The following is a 19,069-nucleotide window of genomic DNA, read 5'->3' on the forward strand; positions in this document are numbered from 1 at the left end:
CACAAAAAACTACCGTTATTCGATCTCCACTCAGTCTGTCTGCTTGTTGAACATTATGTTACTATCAGCAGAAGATTTTTAAATTATAAAAACATCATAGTATTACTTTGAATTAGGGAATATAACAAGGAAAAACGTTGGTATATTTGGTCAAAAAAGTCAGATTTTTGTAAATTTTGTGTATTCGTTGTATATTTCGGCTCAAAATTAGAAGAAAATAAAAATTACTTTATATTTATAAAATAAACACATTTGAGATTTATTATTCATCAACAGAAAGTTTTCAGGAATTGTTTGAATTTTGCACGCGTGGTGGACCTTTTTGTGAAAATGCCCAGATGTAGTTTGCAGTCTGTCGTAGCCATTGTGTTTACACTTTGAACTGCCAGACAAAATCTCGTTAAAAATAACTAACAAAGTCAGTTCGTTATATTTCATTGTGGAGTACATGTTGTGAAAATATAGTGTTTAAGTTTTTTTTATTAAAAATACAGCGTATAAGTGTTTTTACTAAAAATAAAGTTGGTAAGTGTATTATTAAAGCCATCGTAAATACATGTATATAAATATATTATGTTTTCCTAACGTATTATAGGAAAATGCCGAGAACTATTTTGATATGATAAGCATTATTGCATGATAAAAAATATATTATACTTGCGAAATGTAATGTAATTTAGTAAATAGTATTGTAATATTTAATAGATCCAATTTAATATGCTGTTTGTGTAGCGTAGTAGATGTAAATATTACTATAATTATAAATTATAAGTACAAATAAATGTAATATGAGTAGAAAGTATCGTAAATACTAATAAATGTTATAATGTAACAATATTGGTTTTATTTGTAGTCGATATTAGATTTTAAAATTTATTATTATAAGTAAAGGTATTAGGGTTTAGGGTATATTTGCTTTTTCTTAGGCATAGTATTTGGAAACAACGATTGGGCGTAGGGGAAAATCGGCAAAAATATTTATATGCCTGTGAAAAAACTATCGCCGACTGCGGTTCCGGATAAAAAATTAACTCCTACACCCAGTTTTCAGGTAGAATTTAGCGATTCTACTTCGACTATCGAATAAGGAATATAAGATTTTGAACCTAAATTGGTCGAGAACCCCTCAGGTTCAAGCGACCTGTTATTGCTAGCGTCTGTAGCAGAAGACGCACTCGAACAGTAAATAGGAGTTTTTGAAAATATTTCCATGGGCGATTGTTCGTTAGAAAAAGGATGTCAAACAAGTTTTAGTTTTAGTTTGACATCCTTCGCGTCTAAAAACTTAAAATTAATGGAGGAAAATGTAAGTTTGAGGGTTAAATTAGAAAAAAAAGATGAGGAGATTAGTAATTTAAAATTTCAATTAAAAGAAATGTCGGTAAAGCTGAAGACTTTAGAAAGTGAAATTAAAAATTTAGGAGAGGTTAGTAAATACGAAAATTTTAATAGAAATCTTCCTCCTCAAATAAGTAGTATAATAAAAAAAATAGTTTAGTAAATTGTAGCCGTCAACCAAAAGGTCGTAGATACGACACCTATTTCAAAACTTTGGCTTTAGGTGTATACTTTCTTTCACCTTTAGCATATAGACACCTAAAACCTCTTCTTAGATTTCCGGAAGAGAGAACACTTGACGAGTTCGTTTCCGAATGGCCCCGAGACCCCGGCTGTAGTAATAGTTCTTTAAAGTGTTTAGAGTTAAGAAGTCGGGGTTTTACGCAGGAACAAAAGTTTGTATCAATTTTGTGCGATGAAATGGCACTTAAGAGTCATTTCCAATACGTCCCTAAATACGATAAGATTATAGGAGTAGAAGATTACGGCGATGAAAATCGTACGTCTCGTATAGGTAATAGTGCAATGACTCTTATGGTTCAAGGTGTTGGTGCAATGCCTTGGACACACCCACTCTCCTATTTCATTGTCCATGGTTCATGTAAAGGGGATGTCGCCGAAAAGTATATATTTGAGGCCATCACCCAATTACAAAACATAGATCTCAGACCTTGCCATTTTGTTTCAGATCAGGGATCTAATTTTGTCTATTTATCTAGGATTTTAGGAGTGACCGAAGAACGCCCATATTTTCAGGTCAATGGCAAGGATATATTCTTTTTTTTTTGATAGCCCCCACCTTTTAAAAAGCACTAGGAATTGTTTAGAAAAGTCAAAAAATAAAGTCAGTTTTAAATCGCGTCCGGTGAGTTGGGATGACATTGTACATTTCTATAATAAGGATTCCCAAAATCCCGTGCGTTGCGCCCCTAAACTGTCTGAAACACATATGTTTCCTAATAACTTTCAAAAAATGAGTGTGAAGCTGGCATCCCAGGTTATGAGCGACACTGTAGCCTCTGGTATGCTCGCTTCATACAGTTCAGGGCTTTTGTCGTGCCCTAATGCTCGATTTTTAAGTACCGCGGAATATCTTTTATTTTTTAATAAGCTATTTGATATTTTTAATAGCAGCAACTTTGAAGCTATTTTGCCAACAAAAAAATTTTTTTCGGCGTCAGACGACCAGTTAGAATTTTTAGATGAGGCAGCAGGAATTTTAAAGACAATTAGAATAGAAGACGAAAATGGGTCTGACATAACAAATTCTTTTAATTATATTAAGGGTTGGATTTTAAACGTTTGTGGCGATTTTTGTCACAGTCAGGCTTCACTAACCTACAGACGCGAAGACTTTGCCAGGACAATTTAGAACACTACTTCGGACATATTAGAAGAGGAGGGGGAAGAAGTGTAAGGATTACTCCTTACATGTTTTGCAATCTTTTTACAAAATCTTGGGGGTTGCGATACGCCAATATCGTAGTAAAGGGAAACTGCGAACACCCGTTCCAGAAAACGAAACCTTTTCAATTGCACAGTCTCATCAAATAATAGCAAGTGTGTGCAATGACAAAGTGGTACGGGATCTTTCTTGGCAAGAATTTCAAGGTCTACCGCGACCAGACCACACCTTTAATCGGATAGCAGTAGGAGAAAATTTAGAATTAGATTTAGAAGTAGAAACGCATATTCGTATTTCTGTGGTTATTTTTATTTAAAAATTTATAAGACACACATTATTTGTTAAAATTAGAATTTTCTTTTTAATTAAATTTTATAATAGAAGCCTTAGTACCTTTAGTACCCCTAATTTTAAGTCAAAAATATTGATTCGCACTTGTAGGTACAATAGGTGGTAAAATATCTTCAAAGCTCTACGGAAGCATATGTGTGTAAACTTTATTTTTTGAATTTTTTTCTCATATATTAACATATATAATTTTTACACATTTTTAAAACTCTTATTTTATGCCCAGCCCTTTTAGTTTTAAATTATGTAATAATTACCCCTGAAAACTGGGTGTAGGTTAGTTTGTATATATGTAAATAATGCGTACTCATTTGATTTATTTTCTTATTTTATATTCATATTTATTGGTTACAAATATTTGCTGTTAAACAGAATAATGAAATGTGATATTTTGTTTGTATAGTTTTAAGATTTTTTTGTTTTGAATGATGTTTTTATTAATTTTTATATTATTTTTTAATTTCGACAAATATTGTTATTTTTGTGATTTTATTTTGTACCTATATGGGTGATATAGGCCTATAGGGGAACCGAGCACCCAAAACTAACTTTGGTAACGCGCCTTTTGTATACCTCAGCGGTGGTGTGGAAATTACAAACTCCCAAAACATTTACTAAAAATTCCCTAACACATTTCTTCCATAGTGGCATCATTGGCAAATGATATAAAAATTGAGGACTTTGACAGCGCTCTCTCGAATCAAAGAGTTTCGGATCAATTTATCCATGGGCTCGACAACGACTGAACGATAGAGCGTCAGCGTACGTGTGAAGTTAGTTTGCAAAATTTTGCTATGAAATGCCGACCACTGGTATAGTTAGACTTCTTGGCAAGGTACTACAGTCGCTACCTAGCTAGGAGATCGTAGCAATAGCGTAGGTATAAAAAAAATTATGAATCCTCATTAATAAAATTTTCTTTGTAGATGTATCGTTGAACAAAGCATTACAGTCGTTTTAAAAAGTGTTCCACCCAACCAATTATCGTCATTTAAGAAAATATTGGCAGTGGCATTCCTACTAAGTACATCACTAATGCAAGCGCCGACACCTAGGCTGTTGGAGTATTTGAATGTTATTTTTGTAATCAAGGAATTTGAGACGGAAGGAAACACTTACTAGTATTCATGAGATTGTGTTTAAGTTAAGAGAAGAACGTTGAATGCGGCATAACCATTGCTACTAAAATCAACGATTCAAGATTACACCGAATTACTACGGATTTGGGTTGTATACATAAGCGGAGCAAAAGTATAACAACAAAGAAAATGTTTACAACCAGAGAGAATTATTAAAGACTATCAGACAGTTGAAGTGACGACAAAGTTTCTCAAATCGAAATGACAATTGAAACAGCAATTTCATATACCAAACGTATAATTACTCTAATAAAGATTTTCAACTCCGTGAAACACAACTTTCGATTTTATTTTTTACTCATAACATACAAATAATTTTATAATATGAATAAATAAATAAATAAATATGAATAATTTATTACAAAATATCTTAACCCCAATTAGGGAAACTATGCGAAAGTCCGAAACCGGTGTTGAAGTCATTTCTGTCACTTAACGGGTCATTCAACCAACGTGAACCTCCTGCATTGAAGTCTAATCTCGTTTGGCGATCGGCTGAGGTAATGAGATTGGAACTTGCACCGTAATTAAATTTCGTACCCATATCATGCACTTTGAATAGCAGCGTGCCCAACTGCATGCGCCTAATTAAGGTTGCCACCAGTTTCACGGATGGTAGGGCCAAAATCGAAAGACTTCTTTGCATTAAACACGCTGGCGCCCACGCTGTGTTGAGTGTTGTTAGTGAGTTACTGAAACCGGGTATGGTCTCTTTAGCAATAGATATACCATGACTAGCAGCATTGCTCAAAACCAACGAACCACCATCCTTCTCAACTCCAAAGCCATTCGCCAATTTGTAGTTGACTTGAAAGCCGACCCATCCAAACGATTGTTTTCATTTAAGAGGACACTGGCGATCGCACTCTTGGTGAGCGTGGTACCATAACCGGGTGTATGCTCCTTACTGATGGAGGAGCCGAGTCCGTGCCTATAAGTAGTTATTTAGTGCTAAATAAGAGTAAATATAGATGATTACTTACAGATTTGCCGCCAGACTGCCTCTAGTGGTGACTGGTCCACCTTTGGTGTTGCCCGCCGCACCCTCACTAGCAATCACATTGGCATTTGAGGTACCGATACCTTTAGCGGCCTCCAGTCTAACATCGTGTCTACCATTGGCATTTGTGGCAACACTGCCAGTGGTAGCTACATCACGCCGTACGCGCATTGGTCGCGGTGGCGGCGATAAGCGTTATCGCTAGAGCGGGTATTCACTAAGCTTTGTTATTATTGTTGATTAAATTACATTACGGCAAGCTGATAAGAGAATGTCTTATTAACAAAAATAATAAGTCGAGCTTTTATGTTTTTTGTTTGTGTTTATAATGATTTTGGATAGTATTCAAGATTTATATTGCTTGGGATTCCCACTATTCTGTAAATTTATATATGACTTAAAGCAAACATTTCTCAAAAATAAGTGTTTAATAGTAAAACCTGCTGATTACAAATAATATTTTAATCAGTTATTTCATCTAAGGGAATTTCTTTTGAGGAAAAGTATTGTATTACCAGTTTGTATTTACTTTTCGGTGCTTCTTTTATTATCTGCCATTGAATGTTAAAAATAAGGAAGATCTAAGTTTGGGTATAGCAGAACATTTTATATTTCCGAATTTCAAGGATCAAAAGCGATGAAAAACCTTCAGATGCTGGTAAAAGGTTATACTAAAATATTTTGCGGAAGAATTTAATATGCATTATTCGAAGAAATATATACATAAGTACATATTATGGGTCGTCGACTCACTTTGTTTGAGTAATACATTTTGCTTCGTGTCCGCGATATTTATATTAAAATCAACCTAATTAAATCAAATAAGTCATGTGTGACAAATATAAATAGCTTATATGAGAAAAAAGTCATCGAAATAATCGTATGTCATTATTTCAGAGATATGAAGTTGATATCAAAGTCTAGACCTTTCATTCATATTCAGCACTAACCTATATTATGATTAAAAGATCATTAAAGCATCAACCATTTTTACCAAAATAGAAGATTTAAAATCAGATGGAAAGTCAAAATGGATGTAAATTACTATATATTGTATGTATATTGGGAGGATATTGAATGATATCATAAATTTTTGCCCTTGTTCAATTAGACTCGACAACATGCTTCGAGGCAATTTCACGAAGATAACTCAATCACTGGAAGACATATTTGGCATAAAGTCTGATAGAATGACGAAAACCGTTATAGATATATATGTAATTCGTGGGCTAATTACGTTCATTTTCGGAATTAAGCTGTAGCAATCGAATATTTTATATTCACTTAGTTTTGCTAAGATATCTTACACATTCAACATTGGCCCGATTTTATCAATTTTAGTCGCAATGTTATTAGAGAGATGCACTCTTAATTTCTTTAAGATATCTCACATATTGATTACTATATATGGAAGTCCGGAAATCTTTTCATTGAGAATATGAGGACTAGCGGAAGTATTGAATTAATATTATCAATTTTATATCATCATCATGATATCTCAACTTTTTTCAAATTATTGCTTGGACTGACATACGGAAGGAAATCATTTTATTATTCCATCTCTACTAGGGTTAAGTGATACAAACAACCGTTAGAACAAGTAGAATCCACCACATAAGTTCATGAGCAATGAAATACCTCCGCCTGGTCAGTATGTACCAGATTTTTAATCACCACGTTCCTTATGGTAAAACGTCTGAAAATTGTCCAAATAGCAAATCAAACCGGTCGATATAATATTTTTTAAAATCAAACTTTTTTTAATAAAAATGCAATTTTATTGTAGGGAAACGGTAGTCACAACTTTTTCCCATCTTATTGGCAAAGCTCATACTATTACGGTAAAACTGTTCATCTTGTGATGCCATCCAAGAATCAAGCCACTTTTTGATGTCGTCTTGTGAGTGGAAATGCTTCAGAGCTAAAACATGTGCCGTTGAACGAAACAAATAACATTCAGTTGGTGCTATATCTTGGCAATATGGCAAGTGGGGTAGGACTTCCCATTTAAGCGTTTCCAGGTAGGTTATAACGGATTTGGCAACGTGAGGCCGAGCGTTGTCTTGAAGCCGAATCACTTTTTCGAGCGTCTCCTGATATTGAGGTCATAAAGAATCCAAATTCCTAATTTAAATAACATTTAGAGTGACTCTCAATGCTAAACCAAGTCCTTCTTGCGTTTGACACGGACCCTCTTCGAGCAACGTCTCCCACCGTCTTCGAAGGTTTTTGGCCTTTCATCACGCGGACGTTCGTTAATATCGAAATCGCCGTCTTTGAAACGAAGACACCAATCGCAACACACCTTGGGCAGCATCTCCTTGACTGAAAGAAGAAAATCAACACTTCCCGCAAATGACGACTATTTGGCAAAACCAAAGATATATGAGACATAAAGAAAGTTACTAATGTGGAAACGCACTTTCTTTTGAAATGTCTAGGCTAAGTTTATCACGTTTTATATATGTGACCTGGTCTACGGAAAGGGGGCTTAGGTGTCAAAAAATCAATTTTACTTTATTTTAACGAGAAACTGACGAAACGAGAGAGTTTATTTTTAACAGCTGTTTCCCAGAAAACTAGTTTTCGAACGTTAGCTCCCTTTTCGTAGACCAGGTCACATATATCAAAATCTATCACCACTAACTGCTGGAGCCACCTATTGACAAAGAGGGGGAACTTAGTTGCACACCTAACATACATATGAGAAGTAGTCATGGTTGTTGTCCGATTTCACCCATTTTATATTTTACTTCATATTTTACTTTAGGGATATTTTACCTATTCATATTTTACTTCAGGCGTGTTTTATTTGACCAGAAAATTAAGCTATTAGCTTATTTTGTATGGAAAACTTAGCCAAAATAATTATGTTGGCTTGTCATAAGCTATCATAGCTTGAATATTGAACTAGAGGCATTGCCAGTTCATCGCTTTTTTTCATTCACAATAGCTAGATTTTTTGGATGAGTATTGAGTTAAAATTAAGACAAATATGAACACTTGTTTCCAGGTTTTTGTATTCTAGACCTCAAATAAATAAAATAAATATATTTGTATAGTATATTACTATTCCGTTTACAAATTTGAAATTTCAAACTAAATTGTATATCAGCTGATGGTTCTTGTCCGCTTTGCCAACACAATTCATTTTTAAGCGAATATATGAAATAAGCTAAGTGCGTTTTATTTGTCCATGATTTAGCTATTAGCTTGTGACGGTCAAATAAAACACGGCTAATGTTGAAATAAATTTATGCATGAAATTTGGTTGAATTCGGTTTATTCGTTGCTAAGATATAATAATTCACCTAAATGTGGGCAGTGACATTGCCCAAGTTTTATACTAACTCCTATGAAGCCCTTCCATGTGATATCAGATAAAAACTTAAATGTCCCTGAAACAATGAATTCACACGCGAAGTTTAAATTAAAAAATCATCTTTCAATTTGATCCCAGTAACTGTAACGTATATTTTGAATTTGCGATGAAAACATATTTATTTAAGTACTTTTCCCAAATTTTCAGTGTATTATAAATTGCATATTCCTAATATGTCACCATGGATCTCTTAACCCCAATTAGGGAAACTATGCGAAAGTCCGAAACCTGTGTTTAAGTCATTTCGGCCACTTAGCGGACCACTCAACCAACGTGAACCTCCAGCATTGAAGTCTAATCTCGTTTGGCGATCGGCTGAGGTAAAGAGATTGGAACTTGCACCGTAATTAAATTTCGTACCCATATCATGCACTTTGGATAGACCCAAATTGGCAGCGTGCCCACCTGCATGCGCCCAATTAAGGCTGCCACCAGTTTCACGGATGGTAGGGCCAAAATCGAAAGACTTCTTTGCATCAAACACGCTGGCGCCCACGCTGTGTTGACCATTATTAAGGAGTGTGGCATGTGCAGACTTTGTTAGTGAGTTACTGAAACCGGGTATGGTCTCTTTAGCAATAGATATACCATGACCAGCAGCATTGCTCAAAGCCAACGAACCACCATTCTTCTCAAATCCAAAGCCATTCGCCAATTTAGAGTTCGACTTGAAAGCCGACCCATCCAAACGATTGTTTTCATTTAAGAGGACAGTGGCGCTCGCACTCTTAGTGAGCGTGGTACCATAACCGGGTGTATGCTCCTTGCTGATGGAGACGCCGAGTCCGTGCCTATAAGAAAAATCATGCTTTAGAGATAAATAAGAATAAATATAGATGATTATTTACAGATTTGCCGCCAGACTGCCGCTAGTGGTGACCGGTCCACCTATGGTGTTGCCCGCCGCACTCACGCTTGCAATCACATTAGCATTTGAAGTACCGATACCTTTAGCGGCCTCCAGTCTAACATCGTGTCCAGCATTGGCATTTGTGGCAACACTGCCAGCGGTAGCTACATCACGTCGTACACGTATTGGCCGAGGTGGTGGTTGTGGACGCACAGTGGGCGGATTCGTGTGGCGTCCTGGTGCCGCGGCGACGCAGACCAAAATGGTCAAGGTGATTGCCAGGAAAGTATACAATTTTAAATTCATTATTTTTCTTTCACTAGCTACTTTTTAAATATATTTTTCTATATCCTGTTATTCGCTGTTAACCGACTGATTGGATAGTGATGCAGTTTTTCATAGCATCGGTGGCTTTTATTGTTCACTCAAGTTAGCCGGCGAGTATCTTATCACCAACGAGGGTATTTACAATCGCTTTTATGAGTTTGAGTTGTTTTATGTGCCTTTTCAGTAGTTTTTACTGGTGTGGTTATTGTTTAAGAATTAATATGGATGCAGATGGAATCCCCTGATACTGTTGAGAAACATTTGAATGAGAGGGGATTCACTTTTTGCACTGATTTGTATGAGTACAATCGTTTATTAACGCACTCAAGAGCCTGGAATTATTTCGTTTTTTTTTTATAAATATTTGTTTTTTGTTAAAAAATTCGAAAGACACTAATAAATGTTTGTATGTAAATTGAATAAATAACAAGTAAGGAAGGGCTAAGTTCGGGTGTCACCGAACATTTTATACTCTCGCATAATAAAGTGATAATCGAGATATCATTATCAATCATTTACATATTTTTCAAAAACCGTATTTGCGTAAAGTTTTATTCCGCTATCATCATTGGTTCCTAATGTATATATTATACAGAGAAGGCATCAGATGGAATTCAAAATAGCGTTATATTGGAAAAAGGCGTGGTTATTAACCGATTTCACCCATATTTCGTACATGTCATCAGGGTGTTAAGAAAATATTATATGCTGAATTTCATTAAAATCGATCAAGTAGTTCCTGAGATATGGTTTTTGGTCCATAAGTGGGCGACGCCACGCCCATTTTAAATTTTTAGAAAAAGTTTGGATGTAGCTTTCTTCTGCCATTTCTCCCGTAAAATTTAGTGTTTCTGACGTTTTTTGTTAGTCGGTTAACGCACTTTTAGTGATTTTCAACATAACCTTTGTATGGGAGGTGGGCGTGGTTATTATCCGATTTCTTCCATTTTTGAACTGTATATGGAAATGCCTGAAGGAAATGACTCCATAGAGCTTGGTTGACATAGCTATGTTAGTTTCCGAGATATGTACAAAAAACTTAGTAGGGGGCGGGGCCACTCCCACTTTTTCAAAAGCATTATGTCCGAATATGCCCCTCCCTAATGCGATCCTTTGTGCCAAATTTCACTTTAATATCTTTATTTATGGCTTAGTTATGACACTTTATAGGTTTTCGGTTTCCGCCATTTTGTGGGCGTGGCAGTTGGCCGATTTTGCCCACCTTCGAACTTAACCTTCTTATGGAACCAAGGAATACGTGTACCAAGTTTCATCATGATATCTCAATTTTTACTCAAGTTACAGCTTGCACGGATGGACAGACGGACGGACGGACAGACAGACATCCGGATTTCAACTCTACTCGTCACCCTGATCACTTTGGTATATATAACCCTATATCTGACTCTTTTAGTTTTAGGACTTACAAACAACCGTTATGTGAACAAAACTATAATACTTTGTTGCGAGAGTATAAAAAAATATTGGGGTTATTATTATAGCCTAAAATATTCTTTGGGCCGATACAAGAGCAAAAGGAAATCAGATAAGTCAAGGAAAAAAGTGAAAATTTTTTCCATAAGTATGAACAAGTAAGGGAATAATCACTTTAACCACGGGAACAGATGATAATCATATCTGAAACATATATAAAATAAGCCGCTATTGGAGGTTAAGATGTGCAAGGTTCAAAGATATGATCAACCTGTCTAGAGACAAATTTCGTCTCCTTGTCGCATTCTAAATGGGCACTGCAGGCTCAAGAAACACCTGTCCAACATTGGCATGGTTTCTTGTGTAAACTGCCGGATTCGCGACTTAGAACCGGAAACTCCAGCACATCTTGTTGCGATTTGTAAACGAAGGCTCAAGGCCCATGAATCCATTGATCCTGATAGGGATCACATAACCTCAATAGCGCCCAGCAATTTCATGAAATTCGTCAGAGTGTTGGGCCTTTCAAAATACATGTGATGGAGGATACGGCGCAATAGATCCTAGGTCGAAGTGTAAGCCTCATATCATTTCTATTATATATATGGAATAGTAGGAAAAGAATTTAAGCAATAATGGTCACATCTTTAATATTTTCATAAAGTTGTATTGAAAGGAGGAAAGAATCTTAAATAATTTTTCATGCGCCAAAAACTCTTACAAAAATCTTCCTTCAAGAAAAGCATACATGAACACCTTTTCCATATGTTGTTCACAAAGGTGGTGCGAAGATTTTTCAGAAGTGCAGAGTAATAAATTAATAAATATTAGAAGACTTCGTAACTTTTAAGCTCTAAATCAGAGATATACCGACCATTACTCTTATTTCAAGTAATGCATTGAAGACAGTAAAGTAACATTTTTAACACGTTATGAAAAACATTTTTTTTATTCAAAATTAGTTTTAAAAGCATTGCTGAATTTAAAAACTACAAACAGAATTTAAAAAAATCACATTTCACTCGAATCACAAATGTCACGATTCAGCCATTCAGCTAATAAATCACGAGTGCACTCATTCGGTTCATTCAAACACTCGATTGACATCAAATCGGACATACAACCATGCAGTATGTAAGCCTTTAAGCATGGCATGGCGGACAGGAGACGAAGACACTAGGAAATAAACAAAAGCAATTAGGAAAACAACTAAAAGGCAGGAAAAAAGTGCCAAGGTTTTGCCGAGCACGATATGACTGGGGGGGATATGGGGATCACAGTGTTTTTAAATTGCCGCCATAACAGTAATCAATATGAGATTTCACAAGAAGTGCGCGATATAGACAACATCAACCTACCTTGAAGCATTCCAATTGCAAATTTCTATTATCCAACTTGGCTAAGTCGATAATACGGTTCGGCAGATCGGTAAACTCACGACAACGCCACAGCGAACGATTGCTCACTAGACCGTGCTGTAAAGCCAACATCACATATTCATAGCTATCCAACTTTGTTCGCTCATCTGCGATTATGTCATACAACAATTTCACGCCATCAATCTTATCGAAACACTGTTGGCCCTCCTCACAACGTAAGAGCATGGCAAAGCACTTCATACAGAGCTCATGATAGAAGAGCGTTTTATTCTTTATGCGTTCATAGAATAATTCAAAGAAACCCGATTTTATGGCCAACTTCGGCGCGATCTCTAAGAAATGACAAAGGTGCTCCCACAGTGCATTTGGGTAGAAGGGCGTACATGGGTCAGCATTGAAAATGGTGGAGAGATTTTGAAATGATGACGTTTCATTAAGGAGAAAAAGCAATACTGCAGTAGGTGGAGCAAAAGAAGATTGAAAGTAGCGGTAATCACACACAAAATATCAATCGAAAATACGACATACTCTCCGTTTTTTCCGTCAAGTTGCGTAGAATCTTGCAAGCCAGATAACGTGTACTCCCATGATTATAGATAATCGAGTAGAATTCTTCAACCAAATGTAAGCGCCCAACAATGGCATGGGCACCATTTAGATAGCTCGAAACTAAGTCTGTGAAAAGTTCAAATTGGTAAAAGCTATTTTAAGCTTAAAGCTATCGTGTCAATATTTACAAAATATTTTCATTAATTGTCTGTGTTCATTGTAGAATTCCTTGAGATATCCATTTTGTATGCGAAAGAACATATTTTTACACCTTAAAACGTATGATTGATAAATAATTTATTTCCTCTACTCATCACATATGTACATGTGTGCTCACGTACTTTCTCACCAAATCGAATTGCATGATGGCACGTTGCGCTTGCCACGGATTGAGTATTACCTCGGTTAATGAATTTACACTCTGCCATCTCAACAGCGGATCATCACTACATATATCGTGAGTCAATTTTTCAATACATTGAAAGCCATATGCCAATGCGGCATGATCACGAAAATAGGTCGAACTTGAGCAGTTATCTTCGTTTGGACACTTACAACTACAACGTTTTGATTGCACCTTATCGTATTCTTTGGTAACGAAATCGTTTATACTTTCCCTCTTCAAGTGCTTCACCTCAAGTTGGAGGAAATGATTTTTATAGCTAGCGAGCTCCTCCCACATATTCGTTTTATTATTTTTTCGTTACACTCCTAGATTCTGACGAGTTTTCTATTGAACAAGATGGATGGTTAGCGGAGAAAAATATTGCAAAAAAATTTTCAAAAAAAATAATTCAAGTATAATTTTAATATTTTCCAGTGAATGGCTTCGGAAAATTTTGTCGAATGATTATAAAAGAAATACGAATCTGTTGTTTTCTACTATTGGGAATAGGAAGTATACTGTTTTTATACTTTCCAAACATGTTGCTGCAGAGTTTTGTTCTCCTAACTAACTAACTAGAAATTAAACTACAGCCTCTCTACTTCCCACAATTCTAAATTTCACCTGATTCGTTCTCTTTTCAGTATACAAATCAAGCACTAATAGAGATATCAGAATGGGTAAAATCGGAAAAATATTTTCCTAATCCTATAATTAAAACTTTGGAGATCCGGTTGACTTTATACCATATAAATCGTTCAATATGTGAGTGGTCCTAATGAAATTCTGACAGTACTTCTAATAACTGTGTAACCTTGTGCCTGAAATGGCACATTCACATTGATAGATTTATAGCACATCGATCCACCTGCGTCCAGGCATCGCTTTTTATTACGTACATTCTCAACGAATTGTGAAATTAAGCGCCAGTTGTTTTCTCTAAAAGACATAATTTCAAAGACGTGTTCAATTGAAAAACTTATCCAAGCACTCTGACCCACAGCAATTCACCATATCCCACGGGCACTACATGTAGAATAGCATTAAATTTCATCGTTAGTGCTATTCGTAATACACCACTGACATCAATGACGAGCCACTAGCTGTTCAGCTGGCTACCATATTTTTGGTCGATAACCTTGGACTAGTAAACGGTTCCTAATAATTTTCTTTTAACCATGAGAGAAACATCATCTACATAGGCTATCACCGGGCAGCCTCGTCCTTGGAGTTTTTCAATATGTCATTTACCGTTAAGATACAGAGTAAAGCAGGCAGAATCCCACCTTTCGTAGTGCACCTTCACACATCGCCATGACAGTTCTGTCGGAAAGAATATTAAATATGAGATTATTAATGTTTGATTCGACCTCAAGTCAAACTATAAGCATATAATGACGTAGCCGTACACAGTTTGTTGAAGACTGCCTCAATGTCGAAAATGTCCTCACTGATATTCCTTCTGCATAAGTAGTTCCTCCAAATATGATACAACGGCATGCAGAGTACTGACTGCTGACTTTTCTTTGCCGTAGGCATGCTGAGTCTCTAATATCAAGTTTCACTGTATAGTGCTACTGAAGTACAGGTTCGTATGCCTCTTCAGCGTCCTCCACAGAAACAAGGAGAGGCTTCAGGACTTTTAAGTCATTGGCAATAATATGAGAGCTCTTGCCCACAAGTTTTGAAAACGTAGCCTATGTCAACACTGTGCAATTTGTAGATGAGGACCAACTAGCTGCATGCCACCTTTATCGTTGGCTAAAATTGTGGAGCAATGATATCGTTACCACTCCAGGGTCTTGAATGTATTGACAAAATTTAGCGCCGATAGCTTTCGTTCAGAAGCATCTAAGAAGTCTGTACTGTCCTTCGAAAGGCAATTCTTTAATAAAAATAGAGCTGTTCAAAGTTCAGTTTAAAGCTCAGTCCTCTTTTCTAAGATAACTTATAGAAGTAGGGTTTTCGCGAGAATAGAATATAAACCTTGAAGATTTATGAAACCATTTTACGCTTTCACAAAACGCTCTTTATGAATGAACATTATTGAACAATTTCCTATTTGATGATCTGGCATCGGATAGTTCCAATGTCCTTGGTTTATTGCCTTTCTGAGTTTTCATAGGACAACTGAACTCTCAACTGAAGTATTTCTGGGAATCCAAAAAGGTTTACTAAATAGATTTACTATGTCCACACTAAAGCTATTATACGTATTATCTGGGACGGAGTGATCGTTAAGAACCATCTAGTCAGAGATCGAAAGTATCAGTTCGTTCTCCCTACCCGCAATTACAAAAGTGGGAACTTTCTCCTATTACAAATGAATAGATAGATAGATTAATGAAGACGAAAATTTTATAGGCAGAATGAGAATCCACCGGATTAAAATTTTAACATTATTGCACAATTTTAGAGTTATTAATAGAAATTCTCTGTGAGGTGATATTAAGCAGAAATCAACACAAGTTATGACTTTTTTTTTAATTTTATATTAAAGTTTGTAACAAATGAGTAGTTTACAAATTTGTTAGTTGATAACATTCAACATTTAATATTATGAATTAGATATGTAGGGTAGATCATCCTAAATTCTTAACAATAATATTTAAAATTTTTAATTATAAATTAATTTTGGATTATAAATATTTTAAAATTAATTTAATTCAGCACTATTTGCCACATAATATGTTTGGTTAATAGCATTTACAAACGGCAGCGTTAATCCGGATTAGCAACATAAATCGGAGTTAACTGCATTTCCGTTGGCAACATTGTTAAAAATGACCAATTTTAATCTATTGTGAATGAAAAACAAGCAACACTGACAACTGTTTTTCCAATTTTCAAGAAAGTATTATGATATAATGTTATTTTATGATGCAGTTTTAAAAATAACATGTTACGAGAGTTTCAAACTCGCATAGCCGCCGTCTGTTATCTATAAATTGGATCTGATTAAGTGTGCAGTTAATCCGGATTAACTCTGCCGTCTGTCGAAGCTATATTCTGACTTTAGCAATCTTTTCTCAGAAGAATATAAGGTGAACAAAGCTTCTACCGAAGATTATTAGCTAGCATTTCGGGTATTACTAGAAAGTTGAGGAATTCTGTTAAAAAATGTGTGTCTTCACTTTCTTGACGTAATTGATATTTGACCGACGAATCACCAGACAGTAGTAAGACAGCATCACCGAAATATTCATCGTGGCCGTATAAATGTTATGTGAAGAGCTTCTCCATCACCTCCCCATCATCCTCACCCGTTTCACACACATAGCAATTTTTGCCACAGCAAAGAGAACGATACTTTTGGCGGAATCTTGTATGTGTGAAAATACATACAGACTAAGAAAAATTGTTATAACACTGCGTTATTAAAAAAAAAATATATAAAAAAAGTTTTTTTTTCTATAAGTTTTGATACCCATTTATTTAGTGATTTAATTTTAAATTATGTAATAATTCGTACAATAACCTAACACATCTTTCATACGTACTCTAATAACGACAGCTTTGACCACACGTAAGCGGAAATTGAAAACCAACAAAACTCTAATTGAATGGTTATACAGCGTTGCCAGAACAAGGTTCGCTTTTGGCATTTAATGCTTGGCAGTAATTTTGCAATAATACATTTTATAATGTTACGAATTTTTATAGAATAAATAAATGTTATAATAAATTGTTTCCTTCAAATTTTTCATCAATTTAAAAAACTATATAAAATTGATTTCTTCCATTATTTACATATAAATTTTTACAAATATTTACAACTTTCCAACGAAAAAGTTAAGCATATAATAATTCATGTTTGTTAAATATAATAACACCCTGCAATTTACGTTTCTACTATGAAAAGCAACCCTGCTTGACGAAAATAATAGAAAAACCGGCATTTATTAAAATCAGAGAACGTGTACAAATTAAAATGCTCTCACTGTCAACTCTCTTTGCTTTGCAGCTGGTGAAAACGCATTTGAATTTCAGTACAATTTGAGCGCGTGCGAAAACAAGTTAAGTGAGATAGTAGTTGGTAAAACTTGCATTGATTATTTTATAAAGAAGATACATTCTCACGTAAACAAATATTTGTTATTCAAGTTTTCTGGTCACACTACCAACGAAGTAACAAACATACACTGAAATGAAACGAGCTAAGTAAGTAAACAAAGTGATATACATACATACATATGTTGTTACGTTTAGTTTTGAAAATTTTAAAGACATTGCTAATTCCATGACGACATGGAATAAATGCAAATTCTATAAACAAATCAAACGGAAATGGACTAGAATCGGTTAAAGTATAATGTAAACACACGAAATCCGAGATCCAGGAATTAGTGGACGTGAGCAAAAAAAAAAAGAAATACTTGGAACAAAAGCAATAAAAAGACAATTAAGTGTATTTCCATGCGTGTGTAAACAAGCTCCAAAGCAATAACAACAACGCAAAAAGCGTTTCGGCACAATCGCACAACAACAGCAACAACTAATAAAAGCAAACATATCTGTGCACGGAGCAATAACCGCTGCAAAGTAGCCGATTTGTGGGTGGTAAAGTGTAAAAGAACCGCGTCTGCTGAATAAAGTGATTGGTAGGGTCGAACTGTAACTGTTGGAAAATATAAGTAAACACTGCCAAAAACGTTTTATTTATACCTAAAACAGGTGCACATCAAGCAACGACAGCAATAGCAGCTGAAACAAGCAGACTTAAGTGGAATCACAATTGCACAACGCGTCGCTCACCGGCTGCGTTAGCGGATGCATCAACACATCAGAGGGCAACGAACTGTTGATTGGAATATATTGATTGCGCTAACTCCCAAGTTGCAAACAATAAATGAAATGGCACTATTAAAATTAGCTAGGTAAGTAACTACAAAGGCAGCTGGGGACCTATGGTATGAATAAAAGAATATGTAACGCAATAATGCCAAGTATATTTGTAAGTACATGTAAGTGTTCAATGGTGAGTGTCGGTGCTTGCCAATAAAAATAGAAAAGTCTTTAAGTGCGTTCAAGGTGCTATCCCAAAGAGTTGATGAAAAAAATAGTGGACTACTGAAACTAAAACCAAAAAATTCAAACCCAGCAGCATAAATGCAATTTTCTAATACTAGCCCCCCACTGTATATGTATATCGACGTGCTATTAGGAGTATCCGCACTTATTCATGCTTTTTTTCAATTTCATTCATGGAATGTTACTTATAATGTACATATATGTATGCATGTTCGTGGAACGTGACTGCCGGCACATGCATTATAGCAATTGCTAATGCATGGGTTAACACAAGTCAAAAACAAAAAAAATAGTCAGAATAATAGATGTATTAGCCGCCACCGGCAACATCAGCTGAGCAAGGCGGTCGCTCTTTTCTTTAACTTATACTTTTCTGCAGCTTTGCAGCATTCTCTTTGTTTGAAAACTTTTTTTGCTTCAAGCTAAACTTCTGCTACTACATTTCTGCAAACGCTGCTTTTAGAAAATTCGGTAGTACAATTAACAGTAAAAATTCAACAAA

At 35.4% G+C, this 19,069-nt stretch overlaps 3 protein-coding genes, 1 long non-coding RNA gene and 1 pseudogene across 8 annotated transcripts in view; 2 read left to right on the forward strand and 3 right to left on the reverse strand.

The window, feature by feature from the left end:
* The first annotated feature begins 348 nt into the window (after positions 1 to 348).
* LOC126754674 (uncharacterized) lies at positions 349 to 4,508 on the forward strand. 2 transcript variants are annotated; one of them, XR_007666334.1, is made up of 3 exons: positions 352 to 525; positions 3,609 to 3,967; positions 4,018 to 4,508. It is a non-coding gene; the product is annotated as an uncharacterized LOC126754674 (long non-coding RNA). The 2 variants fall into 2 exon arrangements; XR_007666333.1 differs by having other exon boundaries at positions 349 to 525; positions 3,609 to 4,508.
* LOC126754598 (attacin-B-like) lies at positions 4,495 to 5,447 on the reverse strand (annotated as a pseudogene).
* Positions 5,448 to 8,673: 3,226 nt separating this feature from the next.
* Positions 8,674 to 9,868, reverse strand: LOC126754586 (attacin-B-like). The gene is made up of 2 exons (XM_050466691.1): positions 9,461 to 9,868; positions 8,674 to 9,403 (listed from the first exon to the last, which is right to left on the reverse strand). Exons 1-2 carry the CDS (start codon positions 9,766 to 9,768, stop codon positions 8,803 to 8,805), a joined length of 909 nt encoding a protein of 302 aa, XP_050322648.1. The 5' UTR covers positions 9,769 to 9,868; the 3' UTR covers positions 8,674 to 8,802.
* Positions 9,869 to 12,234: 2,366 nt separating this feature from the next.
* LOC126754558 (uncharacterized) lies at positions 12,235 to 13,833 on the reverse strand. The gene is made up of 5 exons (XM_050466645.1): positions 13,493 to 13,833; positions 13,340 to 13,422; positions 13,131 to 13,277; positions 12,582 to 13,054; positions 12,235 to 12,399 (listed from the first exon to the last, which is right to left on the reverse strand). The coding sequence occupies exons 1-5, from the start codon at positions 13,831 to 13,833 to the stop codon at positions 12,235 to 12,237; spliced, it is 1,209 nt and encodes a 402-aa protein (XP_050322602.1).
* Positions 13,834 to 17,521: 3,688 nt separating this feature from the next.
* Positions 17,522 to 19,069, forward strand: part of LOC126754550 (ERI1 exoribonuclease 2-like) — a 31,111-nt gene continuing 29,563 nt past the window's right edge. The window contains exons 1-2 of one of the 4 annotated variants that reach the window (XM_050466633.1): positions 17,522 to 17,697; positions 17,763 to 18,413. In XM_050466633.1, the coding sequence (XP_050322590.1) occupies positions 18,307 to 18,413 (107 nt within the window). In that variant the 5' untranslated portion in view covers positions 17,522 to 17,697; positions 17,763 to 18,306. The other 3 variants (XM_050466635.1, XM_050466634.1, XM_050466636.1) reach the window with 3 other exon arrangements.

Source organism: Bactrocera neohumeralis, chromosome 4 (genome assembly GCF_024586455.1).
Source record: "Bactrocera neohumeralis isolate Rockhampton chromosome 4, APGP_CSIRO_Bneo_wtdbg2-racon-allhic-juicebox.fasta_v2, whole genome shotgun sequence".
NCBI lineage: Eukaryota > Metazoa > Arthropoda > Insecta > Diptera > Tephritidae > Bactrocera > Bactrocera neohumeralis.

What these genes read in the sequence shown, in the direction of transcription:
- LOC126754586 (XM_050466691.1), bottom strand. Translation starts at nt 9,768, where the DNA reads ATGAATTTAAAATTGTATACTTTCCTGGCAATCACCTTGACCATTTTG. An exon ending in GGCAGTCTGGCGGCAAATCT is followed by an intron (nt 9,404 to 9,460) that starts GTAAATAATCAT and finishes TTTTTCTTATAG; the next exon opens with GCACGGACTCGGCGTCTCCA.
- LOC126754558 (XM_050466645.1), bottom strand. Translation starts at nt 13,833, where the DNA reads ATGTGGGAGGAGCTCGCTAGCTATAAAAATCATTTCCTCCAACTTGAG. An exon ending in CTTGACGGAAAAAACGGAGA is followed by an intron (nt 13,055 to 13,130) that starts GTATGTCGTATT and finishes CACCTACTGCAG; the next exon opens with TATTGCTTTTTCTCCTTAAT. An exon ending in TGCAATTGGAATGCTTCAAG is followed by an intron (nt 12,400 to 12,581) that starts GTAGGTTGATGT and finishes TTTATTTCCTAG; the next exon opens with TGTCTTCGTCTCCTGTCCGC.